The 19,229-nt window shown below is 43.8% G+C and overlaps 1 protein-coding gene and 1 long non-coding RNA gene across 3 annotated transcripts in view; one reads left to right on the top strand and one right to left on the bottom strand.

Annotated features, from left to right (window-relative positions):
* Wnt5b (Wnt family member 5B) overlaps window positions 1-7,013 on the top strand; it is a 113,610-nt gene extending 106,597 nt beyond the window's left edge. Inside the window, exon 5 of the mRNA XM_005333979.5 lies at window positions 5,575-7,013. Coding sequence (XP_005334036.2) covers window positions 5,575-6,033 — 459 coding nt within the window. The 3' untranslated portion in view covers window positions 6,034-7,013. The remainder of the gene's footprint in view (window positions 1-5,574) is intronic.
* LOC144364986 (uncharacterized) overlaps window positions 1-19,229 on the bottom strand; it is a 46,568-nt gene that overhangs the window by 9,728 nt on the left and 17,611 nt on the right. For both annotated transcript variants that reach the window (XR_013423215.1, XR_013423216.1), the window contains exon 2: window positions 7,629-7,770. This is a non-coding gene — a long non-coding RNA (uncharacterized LOC144364986). The remainder of the gene's footprint in view (window positions 1-7,628; window positions 7,771-19,229) is intronic.

Here is a 19,229-nt window from a genome sequence, read left to right as displayed (position 1 = left end):
GGCAGGAAGCTCTGCCTTTAGCTTGTTCAGTGTGGTGGATGTTGACAGGCACTGGAGGGCAATGTGACTGGGCCTCTAGGATTCCCCCTAGAAAGTGCAAAGGTCTGAACATTGGCAAAGTGCCTCTCAGGAAGCAGCACACACTTCTTCACTAGGATGTGTCCAGCCAGCTGACTGTGAGTCCCCAGTGAGACGCCGCAGCAAAACCCAACACAAGCTAAAAAATAAGAACAGCAATTTCTTGAGAAGAAATAAGGTCAGAAGTTTAAGGTTGGTTCACTGGTGATTCAATAACAGGATATAGATATGTTTCTTAAGATGTCTTATCAAAAATTATCTTCATATATCAAAAGTTCAAAACATCAACTGATGTTTTATAGGAGTACATATCAAATAAATGGAATTGGACATGTCTTTTCTATGAGTCAGGATCTTGTAATGTTGGCTTGTCAGGACTCAGTACCTGTGTAGACCTAGCATCATCCACTGTGTGACATCAAGTAGAAATTAGACTTGGTTATTTATCCATGTCTTCCTTATATGTCCCATCCAAAGGATAGTTGTTGTTGGTTTTTTTAAGTCAGAAATGGGTATGTGGAGCTGAGTGTGGTGGCACACACCTGTAATCCCAGCTGCTCAGGAGGCTAAGGCAGGAGGATAGAGTTCAAAGCCAGCCTCAGCAAAAGTGAGGCGCTAAGCAACTCAGTGAGACCATGTTTCTAAATAAAATACAAAATAGGGCTGGGGATGTGGTTCAGTGGTCGAGTGCTCCTGAGTTCAATCCTTGGTACCAAAAAAGAAAAAAAAGAGGTTGGTCTGTGACATAGGAGTTCTGGTCCTAGCTTTAGTCTGTGGTTATTACGGAGTAAGCTAGAGCAGAGAGACTAGAACTGTCCTAGATGACTTCCACTCTGGGTATCTTTTGAGCTGCCAGTCTCCCCAGGCCTCCTCTGTTTGGCAGTCCACCTGGGTGTCTAACTCAGGGAGCAGAGAGTGATCAGTGAGATAGGTGTATCTCCTGAATGCCTACCTTCTACCCATTCTCAAGATCCTAGCTAGGTGAGGTAGTCCCAGCTACTCAGGAGGCTGAGGCAGGAGAATCACTACAGTACAGGAGTATGAGACTAGCCTGAGCAACACAGCAAGACCCCGCTTCAAAAACAAAACAACAAAGTAAAAGATCCTAGCTCAGCTGAGTGGGGTGGTGCATGCCTGTAATCACAGGAGGAGGATAGCAAGTTCAAAGCCAGCCTCAGCAAAACTGAGGTGCTAAGCAACTCAGTGAGACCCTGTTTCAAAAAGAAAATACAAAATAGGCTGAGTGGTCGAGTGCCCCTGAGTTCAGTCCCTGATTACCCGCACCAAAAATCCTAGCTCAAATACCACCTAGTCCTTCACATCTTTTGCATTTCCCTTAGTCTCACATTTGAACCTCAGTGGATTGTTTTTATACTTTTCTTGGTATCTTATCTCTCACTCTATTTTTACCTTATTCGAGGACAGGGATTGCCATCTATATTTCTTTACAAGAACTGGTGAACACATGTGACCAGGCATAGAGAAGTTCCCATATTCCCCCCTCTAGTAAGAGGTCAAATTCATGGAGGAGGCCACTTGCAGTCTCTGCTCTGAGCTCCCCATGTGGCACTGTGGCAGATGCTGAGGTGACCAGGCATGTATCCTAATCTGTGGCCCTGGAGGGATAGCGGGAGACATTTGCTCTTCCCCTTTCAGTCACAGTCTTGACCCCTCTTCTGCTGGCTCCTCACTTTATGGCCCTGAATTGTTTGTTTGTTTGCACTGGGCCTTATCTGGGCAGCTCCTTCCCTTCCATCTGCCCTGTTTCTCGCTCACACACCTTCTCTAGCTTCCTCTGTCTCCCAGGCTTGCGGGGAGGGGCGGGGGGACTCCTTCCTCCAGTCTCCACACCTCTTCCCTAGCCCTTTATCTCTCCCTTTGCCTCTGTCTGCTCTAGGTTGGGAATTCTTGTCCCTCTCTATTTTTTATCCCTATTCCAAGAAACAGGCCTCTGCCATCAATCACTATCTGAGGCCAAAGGGATTCACCTCCCACTTCCTCACACCTACACAGAAAGTTCTCCAGGAGGGACTAAGTGGAGGCAGGGATTGAAAAAAAAAAAAAAAAAGATCTGTGATCTGACATCTTGACCATTAAAATAAATCCTGGGTATACTCTGCCAGAAATTTCTCTTGGCCTTTAAGAGCCCCTGGTAGCTCCCTTGTAGACACTGATGGCAAGACTAGTGGGTTGGTATTGCTTGGCCATCAAGGGTTTCTAAGCATTTTTCAGATAAAAAGCTTTGTGCCTAATCCTCGTGACATTCCTATCATATTCCAAGCTTGTCACACTGTTAGGTAGATGTGGGAAAGGAACTCAGGGCATTGCCAGAGGGCAAGAAGTAAGACCAAAACATTTTGAAAAGCATTTTGCTACTGCTACTACTATTATTATGATCACAGTCCTGGGACTTGAACCCAGGGCCTCTCACATGCCAGGCAAGCAACCTACCAGCGAGCTATACCCGCAGCCCCACATTTTGTTATTTTTTTGTCAGCAAACAGGAAAGGCCGAAAACTGAGATTTTTTTCCCTCCCTCCTCCTTCTCCTACAAAAGGGGCATATTAATTAATTTATTAATGCTAAATTAATTAATTAGATTAATAGTAAAATATGAAAAAATACAAATATTGCAGTCTCAACAATGTCTTTGGAGTAAGGAAGGTTGGAATGAATGTTCAGATAGTGGAAGGCAGTGACATTCCTCCTCTCCAATTTGTTTTGCTGAAATTCCTGTCCTTACTCCTCAAAATCTGGCTTTGACTCTCCTTCCCCAGGTCTCCTGAGAGTTTATTCCCGTTAGAGATGCTTATCCTCTTCCCCTAGTTGCTTAGTGGCAAAGTACACAGTTTTAGACCCTTAATACTTCCTTCTTTCTGCAGTTCCAGGCGCCTGACATCCCCCTCTACACCAGGGACCATTTCCAGAGGAATGTCAGACTGCAGCTCAGACCCAGGGGATTTGGGCCAGAGGATAATTGAAGTCCCTTTCTTTGAAGTGCCTGTTGGGATGGGTGTCAGTTCCTTTGTGCCCTGGGCCTAGAGCTGCTGCCTTTAACCTTGGGGTGGGGTTTCTTTCCTTCCCTACCCTAAGCTGCCTTTAAATCCCAAAATTGGAGAGCAGAGCAGAAGTCATCGCCATTCTGGCTCCCTTCTGGGTGGCCCCAGACAGATTACTGAGATTCCCCAGAGTTTCAGTTTCTCCACCATAAAATAATGGGAATAATTCCCTACCAGGAAAAAAAAATCAGGAAGAGTTTTGACAATAGTCCTATGAGCTGATGATGGTTATGCAATTTCTTGCACCTGCAGTGGTCTCTGCTTAGCACTGAATGAAGACACAATCTGGGGACTCTTGAAAAGAAAGCTAAGAGAAACCCTTGAAAAACGAGTCCTGACTCGGTTGGTGACAATAGCTGTGGCATAAGAAAATGTTCTGAAGCAGACGCGCATTTTTTATCCTGCCATCTGCACTCTGGGCCTGCTGCCAGGGTTATTTGACACAATGCATCAGTATGCTTTCATTGAAAAGCACTTTGTAAGCAGCTTTCTGGTCTACTCTTGCTTTTAAATTTTGATTTGGGATAACCCAAGTTCAAATCCACGCCACATTGTTGAAGTTCAGTGACTTCTGGAGTAGATTTGTTTTCAAATTAATTACCCCATAGGTAGGCCCACCAGCTTGCTCTCCTATTGCACATGGTCTGCACCTTCCTCCACACTTACAGGATCTTCTGGGGAGTGTCTAGGAGGTGCTTTGGTGGAAGACTGTGGCTTTGCTTACAGATGTGATGGTTCATGGGAGGCTCCTGATGACTATGGAGTTAGTGACCAAATACCAACACAGGAAAAGAGACCATTTAATTCTTTCTTGGTTTTCTTCTGACTTGTGCTCCAGATTGTGGAAAAGCTGGGCATATTTTAGGGTTTTTTATTTATTTGATTGAGACTTTGACCAAGACTGAAATTTTGAACTGGGCATGATGGTGTATACCTGTAGTCCCAGCACTTGGGAGGTTGAGGTGGGAGGACTGCTTGAGCCCAGGAGTTCAAGATCAGCCTGGGCAACACCACAAGACTCCATCTCAAAAAAAAAAAAAAAAAAAAATGTGCCTAGCATGCTTGAGGCCTCAGGTTCAATCCCAATCCCCAGCACTAAAAGTGAGAAAGAAAAAAAGATGGAGTTCTTTTGGGAATGTAGGTCAGTGGTAGAGTGCCTGCCTAGCATGCACAAGGGTCCTAGGTTTGCTAAACAGGAAAGAAAGGAAGGAAGGAAGGAAGGAAGGAGGAAGGGTGGTTTTTTTCTAATTATAAAAATGACAAATTTAGTCTAATGCATTTCATAGAATATGAAATTGATAAACAGTGAAAGTGTCCCAAGTGCTATTCTTTTTTGGGGGGCGATGTACTGGGGATTGAACTCAGGGGCACTGAACCACTGAGCCACATCCTCAGCCCTATTTTGTATTTTATTTAGAGACAGGGTCTCACTGAGTTGCTTAGTGCCTTGCCTTTGCTGAGTCTGGCTTTGAACTTGGGATCCTCCTGTCTCAGTCTCCCAAGCTGCTGGGATTACAGGTGTGCACCAAATGCTATTCTTTTTTTTAAAATTTTATTTATTTATTAATTTTAGTTATTGATGGACCTTGATTTTTTATTTATATATGGTGCTGAGAATCGAACCTAGTGCCTCACACATTCGAGGCAAGTGCTTTACCACTGAGCCACAACCCCAGCCCCCAAATGTTATTCTTGTAAGCAAATAGAAATGTCTTGTGTTGCCTCTCTAGTGTTCTGTGTAATGCTTTCTTTGTTTTTTTTTCTTTCTTTCTTTTCTTTTTTTTTTTTCCTCTTCTCTTCTCTTTTCTTTTCTTTCAATCTGAGCAACTGAGGATCCTGGAAAGATTTTTGAAAATTATCTGCCTCTCCCTACTTGCCGTTCTGTGTACTTGGCCCATAGATACCCTCCCCACCTTTTTTATTGATTTATGGTATTGGGGTTCTAACCCAGGAACACTTTACCACTGAGCCACATCCCCAGCCCTTTTAAAATTTTATGTATTTGTCTGTTTGTTTGTTTGTTTTTTGGTGGTGGTAATGCTGGGGATTGAACCCAGGGACTTGTACATGCTAGGCAAGCACTCCACTGACTGAGCTATATCCTCAGCCCCCCCCCCGCCCCCCCCCCGCGCTTTTTAAAATTTTTTGTAGTTTATTTATTTATTTTTATGTGGTACTAAGGTTCGAACCCAGGGCCTTGCATGTGCATGGCAAACACTCTGCCCCCAGCTACCGCCCCAGCCCCCCAGCCCCTTTTTAATTTTGAGACAGGGTCTTGCTAAGTTGCTTCAGATGGCCTCAAATTTGCGACTCCCCTGTTTCAACTTCCCGAGTCCCTGGGATTACAGGCATGCCCCTTGGCGCCTGGTCCTCACCACCCTCTTAACCTCCTCCGTCGGGGATTCTTCTTATTTTCTCTTTCTTCTTCTCCGCTCAGGCTGTGTATAAGATGGCAGATGTAGCGTGCAAATGCCACGGCGTCTCAGGGTCCTGCAGCCTCAAGACCTGCTGGCTCCAGCTGGCTGAGTTCCGCAAGGTGGGGGACCAGCTGAAGGAGAAGTACGACAGCGCTGCTGCCATGCGCATCACCCGCAAGGGCAAGCTGGAGCTGGTCAACAGCCGCTTCAACCAGCCCACCCCAGAGGACCTTGTCTACGTAGACCCCAGCCCTGACTACTGCCTGCGCAATGAGACCACGGGCTCCTTGGGCACCCAGGGCCGCCTCTGCAACAAGACCTCGGAGGGCATGGACGGCTGTGAGCTCATGTGCTGTGGCCGTGGCTACGACCAGTTCAAGAGCGTCCAGGTGGAGCGCTGCCATTGCAAGTTCCACTGGTGCTGCTTTGTCAAGTGCAAAAAATGCACGGAGATTGTCGACCAGTATGTCTGTAAATAACCCGGGAGGGTCCTGCTCTCCCCGCCCTCTCCTCCACTCTGCCTCACAAAAGTCTATATTATATAAATCTATATAAATATATTTTATATTTGTATAAATAAATGGATGGATGATAAATAATTAAAAGAAGAAAATGGAAAGGAAAAGCTTATTTAAGAGACGCTAGCAATCTTTGAGGAGTGGGCTTTGCTGGTTCTCTGCTCCCAGTGGGAGAGAGAACTGGCTTCTTTCCCTCCCTCTGGTGAGGACTCTCAGGATGTAGGTTCACGGAATTATTTACTGTCTATCCATCATGGCCTTGAGGAAAGAGGCAATGGTTAGATGGAGGAGATGATCCTGTCTGGAAGTCTGGAGCCTCTTGGGTATATAAGTGCCCCCATTACCCCAGCCACAAGGCCAAAAGGCCCTGTGCAAGGTGACAGGACCTCAGCATAAATCCTGATGGCTGCAAGGTCTTGCTCAGAATATAAATTGATTCCGTAAGGGGCCCAATGCTTTCTTACTTTCCTATCAATATGCACACATAAGAATCCACATTTGCAAGACTGACTTCCTCTCCACGGAAGAGAGGTCCAATGTCACTTGGACCTTAGTGACCACAAAGGAATCTGCACCTCTTGAGAACCCTTGGGGCCTGTCTTTCCAGCAAGAATCATTCTTCCTCCACAGTTCACTAGCTCCTGCTATGATTTCTGTCCCAGGAGGAAAGGGGGTCATGTGACCTGCCATGTCTGGAGAGACATTAACTGAGTCTTTATGCCTGGGCTGCGGAAACCCAGGTGCAACACGGGACCCAGCAAACCTTGCACAGTCCTCCCTCACAGGGAAAGAAAACTTGTACTGCTGCTGCTGTCATCCATCAAGGGAGGCCTCATGGACAACAGGACATGTGGGCAGGTCAGGCCCGGATGGCCTGGCACGCTGTCTTCATCTCTGCCCAGATGTACAGTTTCCCTCTGACATTAAATATCCTTCACCGAGGTTTCTCTCCCTCTCCTTATTTGGACACACAATTATCTTTCATGAGTTTCCTTTTATATTTTATTTTGGGTGCTAGGATGGAACCCCAGCCCCTTGTGCATGCTAGGCAAGTGTGCTACCACTGAGCCACACTCCCAGCCCAGGATAGGTTGTTTCTTAAGAGAGTAATATTACCCTTATTTCTCTGATTATTGCTTTTCTCACTATTTTGTGCAAATCTCTTCAAATGGTATGGTTCAATGTCATTTTTTCTTTCTTTCTTTCTCTCTCTCTCTTTTTTTCTTTTTCTATGGTGTTGAGGATTTACCACAGGACCATATGCATGCTAGGCAAGGGCTGTACCACTGAGCGGTACCCCCCATCTTCTTTGAGTTTTGATTTGAGTTTTAGAACCCTGCTGCATTGTGAAAGAGAGTAAGGAAATTGAGACTTTTTAGAGTTCTAGTCTGGTGATTGGAGAGAGGGAGAGTATTATGAGAATTAAATAAGGTACTACATTAAAGGACTCTCCCCCAGGGCTAGCACAAAGGTAAACAATCAACGGTAGCCATTACTGTTACTGTTATGAACAAAAGAATTCTAAGATGTTAGCATATGCCTTCCTGTATTCCTACCTTTTTCTCTCCTTGCATTTTGCAACCTCCTGAGTTAATGCTGGTGTGTTTGCAGATTTTTGGTTAAGCCCTGGCAGCCAGGAGGCTCTATGTAGCCTTCTTTTTGTTGCTATCATCAGCTTGGGACCCCAGTATCTAGGATCTGGAAAGAGAGAAAGAAAGAAAGACAGAGCTTAGGGATGCAGCAACAGAGATACTATTATTCTAAAAACAAAGGGATGTGGCTCAATGGTAGAGTGCTTGCTTAATATGCATTAGGCCCTGGGTTCTAACCTCAGAACTAACTCGCACTGTTATTCAGATTCCTTTGGTCCATGTTTTCATGGTGACCATCCATAAAAGAAAGTGATTGAAGTCAGCTGATCTACAAAAGATCCAAATTATGCCCGAGCTTCATTAATAGCCTTTTAATCATCTTAACCATATTTAAACATAAGTAACCAGTCACTTATCAACCACAATAATAAGGCTCTTGAAACACTTTTGTGTGTGTGTGTGTGTGTGTGCTGGGGATTGAACCCAGGACTTTGTAACATGATGAGCACATGCTCTACCACGGAATTACAAACCCCCAGTCACGTGTTATTCTTTTCTATATCACTGTTCTAGAGTTCTGGGGAGTTCCTTATATCAAGTGCTCAAAGTACTTTGGAGTTGAAATCCAAGTCATCCTTACAAATACTGGAAAATTAGTTGGCAGTAACTTGTCTACAGTCCTTGAAAGTCATTTCCATGTTCACAGAAATTCATTTTTTAATTTATTTTTATTTTTATTTTTTTCTGGTACTGGGGATTGAACCCAAGGGCACTTTACCACTGAACCACACACACATCCCCAGATTTTTTAAATTTTTATTTTGAAACAGTCTTAGTAAGTTACTGAGGCTGGTCTTAAATTTGCAGTCCTCCTGCTTTGGCCTTCTGAGTCACTAGGATTCCAGGCATGAGCCACCATGCCTGACTGAAAAGTCCCATATAAAATATGGAGGTATTTCTACACAGTCGTGACAGGTGGGTGGAGTAAGTTGGTGTTCTCTTTTTGACATGGGAGGAAGTCATATGTGCAAATACCAGACTGCTGCATCCTCTGACCTATGAATTTATAACTATTGTCTCATGCTTGTTGAGTCCTGGTGGAATGGCATCTGTCTGTGGAGTGACCAGTAAGGCAGCAGAAATGTGGCTGATCAAGTTGGAAAAAAATGAGTTCTGCCCAGAACCATAGGTGGTTAGAGCAGGAAGGGGACATGGAAATTTGAGCTCTAGCCTCAGGGATTCTGAATAAGGACCTCCATATCTTGCACAGGGGCCAAACTTTACCATGTTTATAAAAACACAGAATCCTAGGTTTCCAGCACCAGAAATTTTAATCTAGTTGTTCTAGGGCAGAGCCTGTCACTGCCACACCTTTCCTAAGAACCCAAGGGGATCTTATGTTGGTGTCCAAAGACTATCACTGGATTTCCAATCATTAAGAGCTAAGCCAGCGGGGCTGGGGCTATGGCTCAGTGGTAGAGCGCTTGTCTAGCAGTGTGAGGCCCTGGGTTTGATCCTCAGCACCACATAAACACAAATAAATAAAATAAAGGAATTGTGTCCAAGTACAACTAAAAAAATAAGTATTAAAAAAAAAAAAGAGCTAAGCCAGGTGTGGTGGCACATACCTGTAATCCCAGCAGCTCGGGAGGCTGAGACAGGAGGATTGTGAGTTCAAAGCCAGCTTCAGTAACTTAGCGAGGCCGTAAGCAATTTAGTGAGACCCAGTTTCAAAATAAAAAGGCCAGGGGATGTGGTTCAGTGGTTAAGAGCCCCTGGTTCAATTTCCTTGGTACAATAAACAAATAAATATGTGTAAATATATAAAATGTGTGTGTGTGTGTGTGTGTGTGTGTGTGTATAAACGTCATCATGGAATTTAATTGAAAGATCATACTGCCCAGACCAAGCAGTCCTAGCTATCTCAGGAACTTTTTTTTTTTTTTTAAAGAGAGTGAGAGAGGAGAGAGAGAGAGAATTTTTAATATTTATTTATTTTTGTTAGTTTTCGGCGGACACAACATCTTTGTTGGTATGTGGTGCTGAGGATCGAACCCAGGCCGCACGCATGCCGAGCGCGCTACCGCTTGAGCCACACCCCAGCTCCTCAGGAACTTTTTTGACAAGAGGGAATGGTCCAGAACAGAACTGGTTGCCCTGGAATGTACCACCTCCCCCCTCTGCCTGGAACTGGTCAGGGAAAGCGTATCCATCCAATTCCTATATTCATCTAGCTATTTGTTTTAACCTTGAATTCAAGATGAAATTATGAGAAAAGTATTCCTGACTGCTTCTATATAAAAGACAGGATGGACAGGAAGTAGATGAGCAGGGAGGAAAGCAGACTCAGCCAAGGTTAAGGTTAGGATAAGCCTCCATTCACAAAACCATCCTGAGCAAAGCCTCGCAAGAACTTGGATTCCAAGGCCTACTTTGGAGAGCTCATTTAGTTTTCTTCCACCCTCCCTTCTTTGAGGTGAGAAACAAAAGTTGCTACTTGCATTGAACCCCAAATTGGTTATTGCCTTTGAAATTCTGGCTGCTTCCTCTCTTTAATCATCAGCATCTTATTTAACTCTGTCATCTCCTGGAGTTTTAGGAGCTGGCGAGACATCCTGTGCTTGAGATTGCTCCTTGAGATAGACAGCTTACAGCTGAGCTGCAGTAGCTTATCAGGAAAGAAGCCTGTTTCCTTGGGCAGAAAGCCACACCATCTCAAGAGGCTGGAAACAAATAGATGTTTCCATCTTAAAGCAGGCTCCAATACATTGCCAGACACTGCTGATACTAGCATGTGAGTTTTGCAGAATCTTAAGAGTATATGTGTGTGCATGTATGTGTTTGTGCATGCAAAGATGTGCTTGTATACTCATGCATACCCATATGCATAGAAATGATTTTTTTTAAATTAATTTTGGTGGGGGTGAAGAGGCACAGGAGGCCTGGTCTATGTAAAAAATTAAAAAGAACTCATCACTTCTGGCTGAGAAGCTGATGAGTATGGATTGTTTTGATTGGAAACCCCTGTCCTCTGATTACCTGTTGATGAAAAGCTTCATTTATTTTTTTTTTTAATATTTATTTTTTAGGTGTAGCTGGACACAATGCCTTTATTTTATTTATTTATTTTTATGGGGTGCTGAGGATCGAACCCAGGGCCTTGTACGTGCTAGGTGAGCGCTCTGCCACTGAGCTACAACCCCAGCCCCAAAAAGCTTCATTTCTATAGAAGGAACGTTGTGGGGCTGAGGAGGACACGTGAGCCATTGTTGCTAAGTGTTGTTAGTTCTTTATTACACAAGAATTTCTGCACCGTGGATATCCTAAAAGGAAAAGTAAAGGATACTCTGATTCCTGATTTGACCTAGGGAATATGGGTAGTCCTACCAGTGCACTTTCTAGATTGTTCCAGGGTTGGGCGTTTATCAGGTAGACTTGTCATGTCCTTTTCTGTCTGCCTCCTGCTGTTTGCCTTTTGCTCTTCACTGAGTTCATTAGCGACTTCACCAGAGGCAGCATGGGAAGATAGAGCCAAATCAGCTCACTGAGGCTTCCCAATTAGTTTTGATAAATAACCCCATAGGAGGAGGGGTGGTTAAAAAAAATCTCCAAATTTCATGTGTCACCTATGTATATTATGTACTACTTCCCAGATAATTGAAAATAGATTGATATCTGCTCACAGTCAAAGCAAGCAGGAAACTAAAGAACTCATTTCCCTGAGGGAAAAAGGATTTGCTTAGTTATGGAAGGAAAGGTGGCTGTCAGCAGAGTGTCTGCAGGGACTTTCAGCAGAAGCAACAAGAAAAGATATCAAAGAAAAGATACTAAGAAAGGAAGCGCCTGTAGTTCTAGATACTTGGGAGGCTGACGCAGGAGGATCACAATTATGAGGCCAGCTTCAGCAACTTAGTAAGACCCTGTCTCAAAATAAAACATAAAAATGGCTGGGAGCCCGGGGCAGTGGCGCATACCTGTAATCCCAGCAGCTCAGGAGCTGAGACAGGAGAATCAAGAGTTCAAAACCAGTCTCAGAGAAAGTGAAGCGCTAAGCAACTCAATGAGACCCTGTCTCCAAATAAAATTCACAATAGGGTTGGGTATGTGGCTCATTGGTCAAGTTCCCTGAGTTCAATCCCTGGTACAAAAAAAAAAAAAAAAAAAAAAATTGCCTGGGGATGTAGCTCAGTGGTAGAGCACTATAGGGTTAAATAGCCAGTATCAAAAAAGAAAGAAAGGATGGACCCTTTTCACCAGATTTTTTTTTCTCTAGCACTGGGGATCAAATCCAGGGTTTCACATGGCCAGGCAAGCAATCTACCATGGAGTCACATCCCAGTATCTTTTAATATTAGTTTAAAGTCAAAAGGAATATATATTGTTCTAAGTAGCCTTGGCTTTGTAGTATATGTTCTCTAAGTTTTGGCACTTAGGTTGTTAGTTGTGTCCAACAGCTCTTTGGTTGGTACCTGATTGGAAAGTTATGTCTTCTGTATATTTACTTTATTTCCAGGACCTTTTTAGAAGTTGAGTTTCATAAAGGAATTTTTTAAATTCCTTATGTTCCCTGCATCTTCTCCTAGAACCTAAAATAGTGTTTAGTACATAGAAAGCACCCAAAAAATACTTGCTGAATGAATAAAAGATGATTCTCACTGAATAGATGAGGAAATTGAAGTACAATGAGAATAACTATCCAGGCAACTGTGGAGTTTGTAATAAATCAATTTGAGCCAGATCAGAAGGAGGTGGTCTAAGGGTTCCTGAGAGCCTCATAGACTCTGGAGTCTTCAGGAGCTGAACTGGACACCTCTAAATTTCCCTCCCTTCCTCTTCTCTCTTCTCTGAGGTCAAGTCTTTCTTCATCTCCATCTCCATCTTACTTTCTCTGTGGATCAGCTTCCTCTGTCCCCCATGGTGGGAAACATGGTAACTGACAGCCTCTGAGTTAACAGACTACATTTCCAGTTATAGCACGTGACTCTGAATCTCTCCTGATTCGTATTCCAAATTTCCAGGGAGAGGTTGCTGGCCCAGAGCTCTTTCCACCATCCCATAACTTTTTTAGCAGTTCAAATCAAAGGAGCAGAGGAATTTAAGACTTTGTCAGGAGTGGCCAGGAGTGGGTAATGTAAGCCAGTTATCCCAGGAACTAAGGAGGCTGAGACAGGAGGATCGAAAGTTCAAGGCCAGCCTCAGCAATTCAGCAGGGCCCTAAGCACTTTAGATTCAAGGGCTAGATGGACTGTACTCTCAAATAAAAAAGAACAAAAGAAGGCTAGCTAGAGGGCATAAGCGAGTTTTCAAATGCTTGGTCTGTTTCTCCTCAAGAGCTGTGGAATATTCACAGAAAAATCTTTTCAATGCTTACCCATCTCAGATATTTTTTTCTCTGCTCCCCACTCCCGGCCTCCACACTGGGGATTGAACCCAGGGGAACTTAACCACTAAGTATTTTATCTCAAAATAAAATACAAAATAGGCTGGGAATGTGGCTCAGTGGTTAAACACTCTGGCTTCAAGTCCTAGAGACTCCTAAGTATTTACTATGGAATTTCTCATAATGTTTACTGAGGGGTCCTTTGTTTGTGAAAGTGCCTAATTATAGGAGAAGTCCTGGGACTTTTTTAAAAGAATTGGAAAGCTAGGCATGGTGGGGCAGGCCTGTAATTTCAGAGGCTCGGGAGACTCAGGAAGGAGGATTGAAAGTTCAAAGCCATAGGGCTGGGGATGTGGCTCAAGCGGTAGCGCGCTCGCCTGGGATGCATGCGGCCTGGGTTCGATCCTCAGCACCACATACCAACAAAGATGTTGTGTCCGCCGAGAACTAAAAAATAAATATTAAAAATCCTTTCTCACTCTCTCTTAAAAAAAAAAAAAAAAAAAAAAAACAAAGCCAGCCTCAGCAAACTTAACCAGCGAGATCCTGTCTCAAAATGAAAAATAGAAAGGGCTAAGGATGTGCCCAGTGGTTAAACACCCCTGGGTTCAATAACCTTGGTACCAAAAAAATAAGATTTGAAAATCCAAGTCCACTAGTGTGAAGGCCCTGTTCCCTAGAAAACTTTGTGAATGGGATTAATTCTATAGATAGATGAATACTGTGCCCTATTCAAAGGACCATTCTCATTAATGATTTAAAACATTTTTCCCTTTGACAGCACAACTCTACAGTATCAACTGATTTCTCGTACTTTTCTTAGTATTTCAAGATCTGAGTCCACCAAAAAGAAATATCTGCTAGGCATGGTTGCTCATACCTGTAATCCCAGTGACTCAGGGGGCTCAGGCAGGAGGATCACAAGTTCAAAGTCAGCCTCAGCTATTTAGCGAGTCCCTAAGCAATTTAGCAAGACCCTGAATCAAAACAAAAAAATAAAAAGGGCTGGGGATGCGGCTTAGTGGTTAAGTTCCCCTGGGTTCAATCCCCAGTGTGGAGGCCGGGAGTGGGGAGCAGAGAAAAAAATATCTGAGATGGGTAAGCATTGAAAAGATTTTTCTGTGAATATTCCACGGCTCTTGAGGAGATACAGAGCAAGCCCTCTAGCTAGCTTTCTTTTGTTCTTTTTTATTTGAGAGTACAGTACATCTAGCCCTTGAATCTTAGCTGGTGGACAAGAAAGATACATTTGTAAAGTAGGAGATAATTTCACTCATATTTGTTTGCTGTTATTTCTTTCCTCATTTTATTTTCTAACTTGAAAAATAGGGTTTTGTTGTTGTTGTTGTGTGTGTTGTAGGGGAGATTGAACCCAGGGGTACTTAACCATTGAGCCATGGAGCCATTTTTTTTATTTTTGAGATAGGGTCTCACTGAGTTGCTTAGGGTCTCATTAATTGCTGAGGCTGGCTTTGATCGCATAATCCTCCTGCTTGAGCCTCCCCAGTCACTGGAAATTTAGGCGTACACCACTATGCCTGAGGAATCGAACTAACTGCTTATGTGACAAAGACTATGAACAAGAACATTCTCTGGACCCATCCAGCCTGGGTCCAAACGTGGGGGACTTTCCACGGGCGGGACTATTCTAGTCTGCAGTTCTTTATTTAGCCACATGGGGTCACTGTCTCATCATTCCAGCCAGAAGTCTGGGTCTCACACCCTAGTGCAAAAATTGGTCAGTGGGTCCTTGTGAATTGATGGCAGAAAACAAAGTGGGGACCTCAGTGAAGTTGAGTTCTAGATTTTTCACTTGGATGGACTGGAAAAGAATTAGGTCAACATTATTTTTACTTATTTTTTAAAGATTGAATGTGGAGAGTAATGCAGTCAGAGGGGATCACTTCATCCTGTTTGGCTAACACCAAGATCACAATGGAGCACAGCCCTGAGAAACATCTGTGTATTAAGCACATGCTTAGTCATGGCTATGTTTATGCTCCTCTCTCACTTCCAAGCAGCTGGATATTTTTACTTGAAGGTTATCATTTAAAAAGTGCGTAAATTCGGGGCTGGGGTTGTGGCTCAGTGGTAGCGTGCTTGCCTAGCACATGTGAGGCACTGGGTTCGATCCTCAGCACCACATAAAAATAAATAAATAAAGGTATTGTGTCCAACTATAACTAAAAAAAAAAAATTAAAAAAAAAGTGCGTAAATTATAGCTACCATTTATCTAGTACTTACTGTATGCTAACTGCTTTACATACATATATATGTAATTCTCTCAATACCTAGGCATTATTATCCACTTATTTCAGATGGGGAAACTAAGACTCAGAGAGATTAAGTAATGTCCTATGCCTCACACAGTACTTGATACTGGCTCTTCAGTGGATTTCTAGGTAATTAGAGGACGTGGTGATACTTCCCTGGCAGAGGAGATCCCATGATCATGAAGGTGGTATTTCCAGAGTAAGACCATTGTACTCTGGATGTGCTGGCTCCTGTAATTTCCCCAAAACTGGGAAATTTGTGGTAGTGGGGTGTTATGTTAGTATTCCCCACCTCCTCACCACACACACACACACACAAAATGTAGCCAGGTATGGTGGCACATGCCTGTAATACAGTGACTTGGGAAGCAAGAGGATCACAAATGCAAAGCCTGCCTCAGCAACTTAGCTAGACCCTAAGCAACTTCACAAGACCCTGCCTCAAAATAAAAGGATTGGGGATGTGGGATGTAGGGATGTGGGATGTGGGGATGTGGGTCAGTGGTTAAGCACCCCTGGGTTCAATCCCTGATTAAAAAAAAAAAAAAAAAAAAAAAAAAAAAGAATGTAGTTATCTGAAGTAAGAGATACTCGTTTACAGCTAAGTCTCACGATATGATCAATAATCAGCCCTATCTTGCCACCAGGAATTTTTTCCCTTCTGTAGTACTAGAGATTGAAACCAGGGCCTTGTGGATGCTAAGCAAGTGTTCTTCCACTGAGCTATATCCCCAGCCCTTTATATTTTTGTCTTGAGAAGGTCTCTCTAAGTTTCCCAGCTCATCCTCAAACTTGTGATTCTCTTGACTCCCAAGAAGCTGGGATTACAGGTATCCACATGCACCACCTCACCTGGCACCACCAGGAATTTTGAATGGGAAGAATAATAGAGGAATTTCACTTGATAAAGCATCTGTCTGAAGCAATTGTGGACTTCCAACTGAAAGTCAACAACAAAACATAGAGGGCTAATGACATAAGCAATAAAAAAAAAAAAAACCTAAGTATATTGAGATACATTTTGAAGCAAAGAGAAACTGGTGGGAGACTGAGTTTGGAAGGTTACATGCCTAAGACAATAGATAACTCATAAAACAGTAAATAGTTAACTCCCTTTAGGCATGAAATCTGAATCTGCCTCACAGTGGGATCATTTTACAAGAGAGCCAAGGGTGTTCTCTGGGCAGCTTCCCCCAGATTTACACAGAGGGAAGCCATCTTTCCATTGCCTTTCTAGGGTGTTCTAAGTCTGAGGATTTGAAAAAGAATGACTTAGACCTAAAATTCGGAAGTGCAAAAAATGTGGGGGGAAAGAAAAAAAGAAGTGCTGGTTGGGGTGTGGCTAAGTGGTAGACTGCTGGCCTAGCTTGCATGGGGCCCTGGGCTCCATCTGCAGCCCCAAAACAAAGCAAGACAAAAAAGCAGAAGTGCTCAGTGCTCCAATGTGTCTGCTGTTAAGCTGATAGAGCCACAAACTGAGCTTCTCAACTCCCTTTTCTAATTTGCTCTTCTGGCCTCTTAGTCTCCATGCTGGGACTTAAGTCTCCATCATGATAAATACATAATTTTTATCACAAGAAAAGGGGACTAACTAAAATACCATCATATACATATTTTCAGCCACTGAAAGCCCTGTCCCCAAACTCAGTATGGCCGTGGCACATTGCGTGCTGGTGGGTCAGTGTCCAGGCAGGCACAGATGTCTCATGTTGGGTGCAATGAGGGCCAGAAGGGGACAGGAGGTGACAGGAGGTAGGAAGTGGAGGCAATTATTTGTACTTCCCAGTGAGCAAGCAGGGCTTATCTTGCTCCTTTTCCCAGATATGGCCACTGGAGCATAAGAGTAGGAAAAATAGTTCAGTGTCTGCCTAACTCAGGAGTTGTCACATGGTGCTCAGTGCAGGGGTCAGGAAGGGATAAAGGTGTCAAAGGAGAGAGGTGGAAGGAAAGTGTCCTGGACTCCTTATCCCAGTTCTTCAAATGAGAGAAATGAGCCTAGGTCAAAGCGAGTTGCTCACATGTTATGGGAGAGGAAGCTTGAAATAAACTGAGCAGAGTGGATTGCAGGAATTCATTGGCCCTAAGACCAGCCCTGAGCCCTAGTTGCTAAATGTTTGCCCTTGATTTGGCTGAATTAAAATCACGGGGTGGGGGTGGGGGGCGGCTGAGAGTATAACTCAGCAACAGATTGCTTGCCCAGCAGGTGAAGGGTCTGAGATGGATCTCCAGTACCACCAAACCAAACCAATGACAAACAAATCACAATGGAGATTTAAGAATTCAGACTTGGGGCTGGGGATGTGGCTCAAGCGGTAGCGCGCTCGCCTGGCATGCGTGCGGCCTGGGTTCGATCCTCAGCACCACATACCAACAAAGATGTTGTGTCCGCCGAGAACTAAAAAATAAAGATTAAAAATTCTCTCTCTCTCCTCTCACTCTCTTTAAAAAAAAAAAAAAAAGAATTCAGACTTGGGGTTGGGGTTGTAGTTCAGTGGTGGAGTGCTTACCTTAGCATGTGCGAGGCACTGGGTTCGATTTTCAGCACCACATATAAATAAATAAAAATAAAGTTCTATCAACAACTAAAATATATAGATACATATATAAAAAGTTGATGTGTGTGTGTGTGTGTGTGGTGCTGGGGATTGAACCAAGGCCTTGTGCATGCAAGGCAAGCACTCTACCAATTGAACTATATCCCTATATCCCCAGCCCCCTAAAAGTTGAAAATTATTTTAAAAAAATAAGAATTCAGACTTATGGGGCTCAGTCTTAGAAATTCTGACTCAGGGCATCTAGGATAGGGTCTGGGAGCTTGCCTGGCATGCAGGAGGCTCTGGATTAGATCCTCACACCATGCAAAAAAATAAACAGATAAGTAAAAATGCCTTGAGTGGTGTTGGGGATATAGTTTAGTTGGTGGAGTGCTTGCCTTGCTTCCCCAGCACAAAAGAAAAAAAAAAAATGCCTTGAGTGTTTATGATCAGAATGTAGGTTTGAAGATTGCTGGCAGGTTACTATACCCGAATTCACCAAGCCTCCTGAGATGTAGGGACACTGTTTGCAGAGAGGATGGAGATCCAGAGTAAGTCAATAAGGTCTATACACTCATGGTTGGACCTAGGAAAGGAAATGGTAAACTGTTCCCGATTAGCATCTTCTGACAGATCCAAATCAGGAAACAGTGTTTCCAAATCCCCCCTACATGACAAAATGTGTAGAAGTAGCTTCCTTCACCCAGGTCAGCAGGGCCTGCATTAAATGATCAGATGAGGAGGAGGATTTGGGGGTTTGCCTCCCCAAGTCCTAAACTTGGCCTGCTTCTTTGATCTGCTCCTCCAGCTCTTCTGGAGAGATGCATATAGACCCTGCAACAAAAAGCAGCATCTCTCTCAAATTCTAGAAAATCGCACAGCTCCTGGATCTGGACAGACTTGAAGGACAATATCTCAATGGAAGCCTTGAGTGTTGCTGGTTCCCTAGCAGGCCTGAACAGGGCAAAGCCAGCCACTGTACAGTTGCAGATGCTCTGTGGACTCTGCCCCAGAACCAGCTGGCAGAAGCCAACTAGGACTTTATGTTCTCTTAAGGAAGTCCCCAGGGATCATGCTACCTCTAGCAATCCTGAACTTGGAAACTCAGCTTGGGCACTGAGTTAAGAACACACCAGAATAAAAAGCTTGATACTCTCTTAAAGTCAACATGAGTTTTTGATGGGTACAGAGATTTAACTTTATAATCCTGGGTGAGGAGACTGGAATTCTAGCCCTGGCTCAGCTGTGGATTTGCCTGGGAGCATTGGTGGAAATTCCCAGGCTTACATTTGCTCATTAGCTCCTGGCACTGAAGCCAGCTCAGCCCGCCCCCTGGGTTTGTGTGAAGCTTAGCTGCCACAGAAGATGAGAAAGAAC

This window comes from Ictidomys tridecemlineatus, chromosome 6 (assembly GCF_052094955.1).
Source record: "Ictidomys tridecemlineatus isolate mIctTri1 chromosome 6, mIctTri1.hap1, whole genome shotgun sequence".
Taxonomy (NCBI): Eukaryota; Metazoa; Chordata; class Mammalia; order Rodentia; family Sciuridae; genus Ictidomys; species Ictidomys tridecemlineatus.
This window is presented reverse-complemented; position numbering and strand designations above follow the sequence as displayed.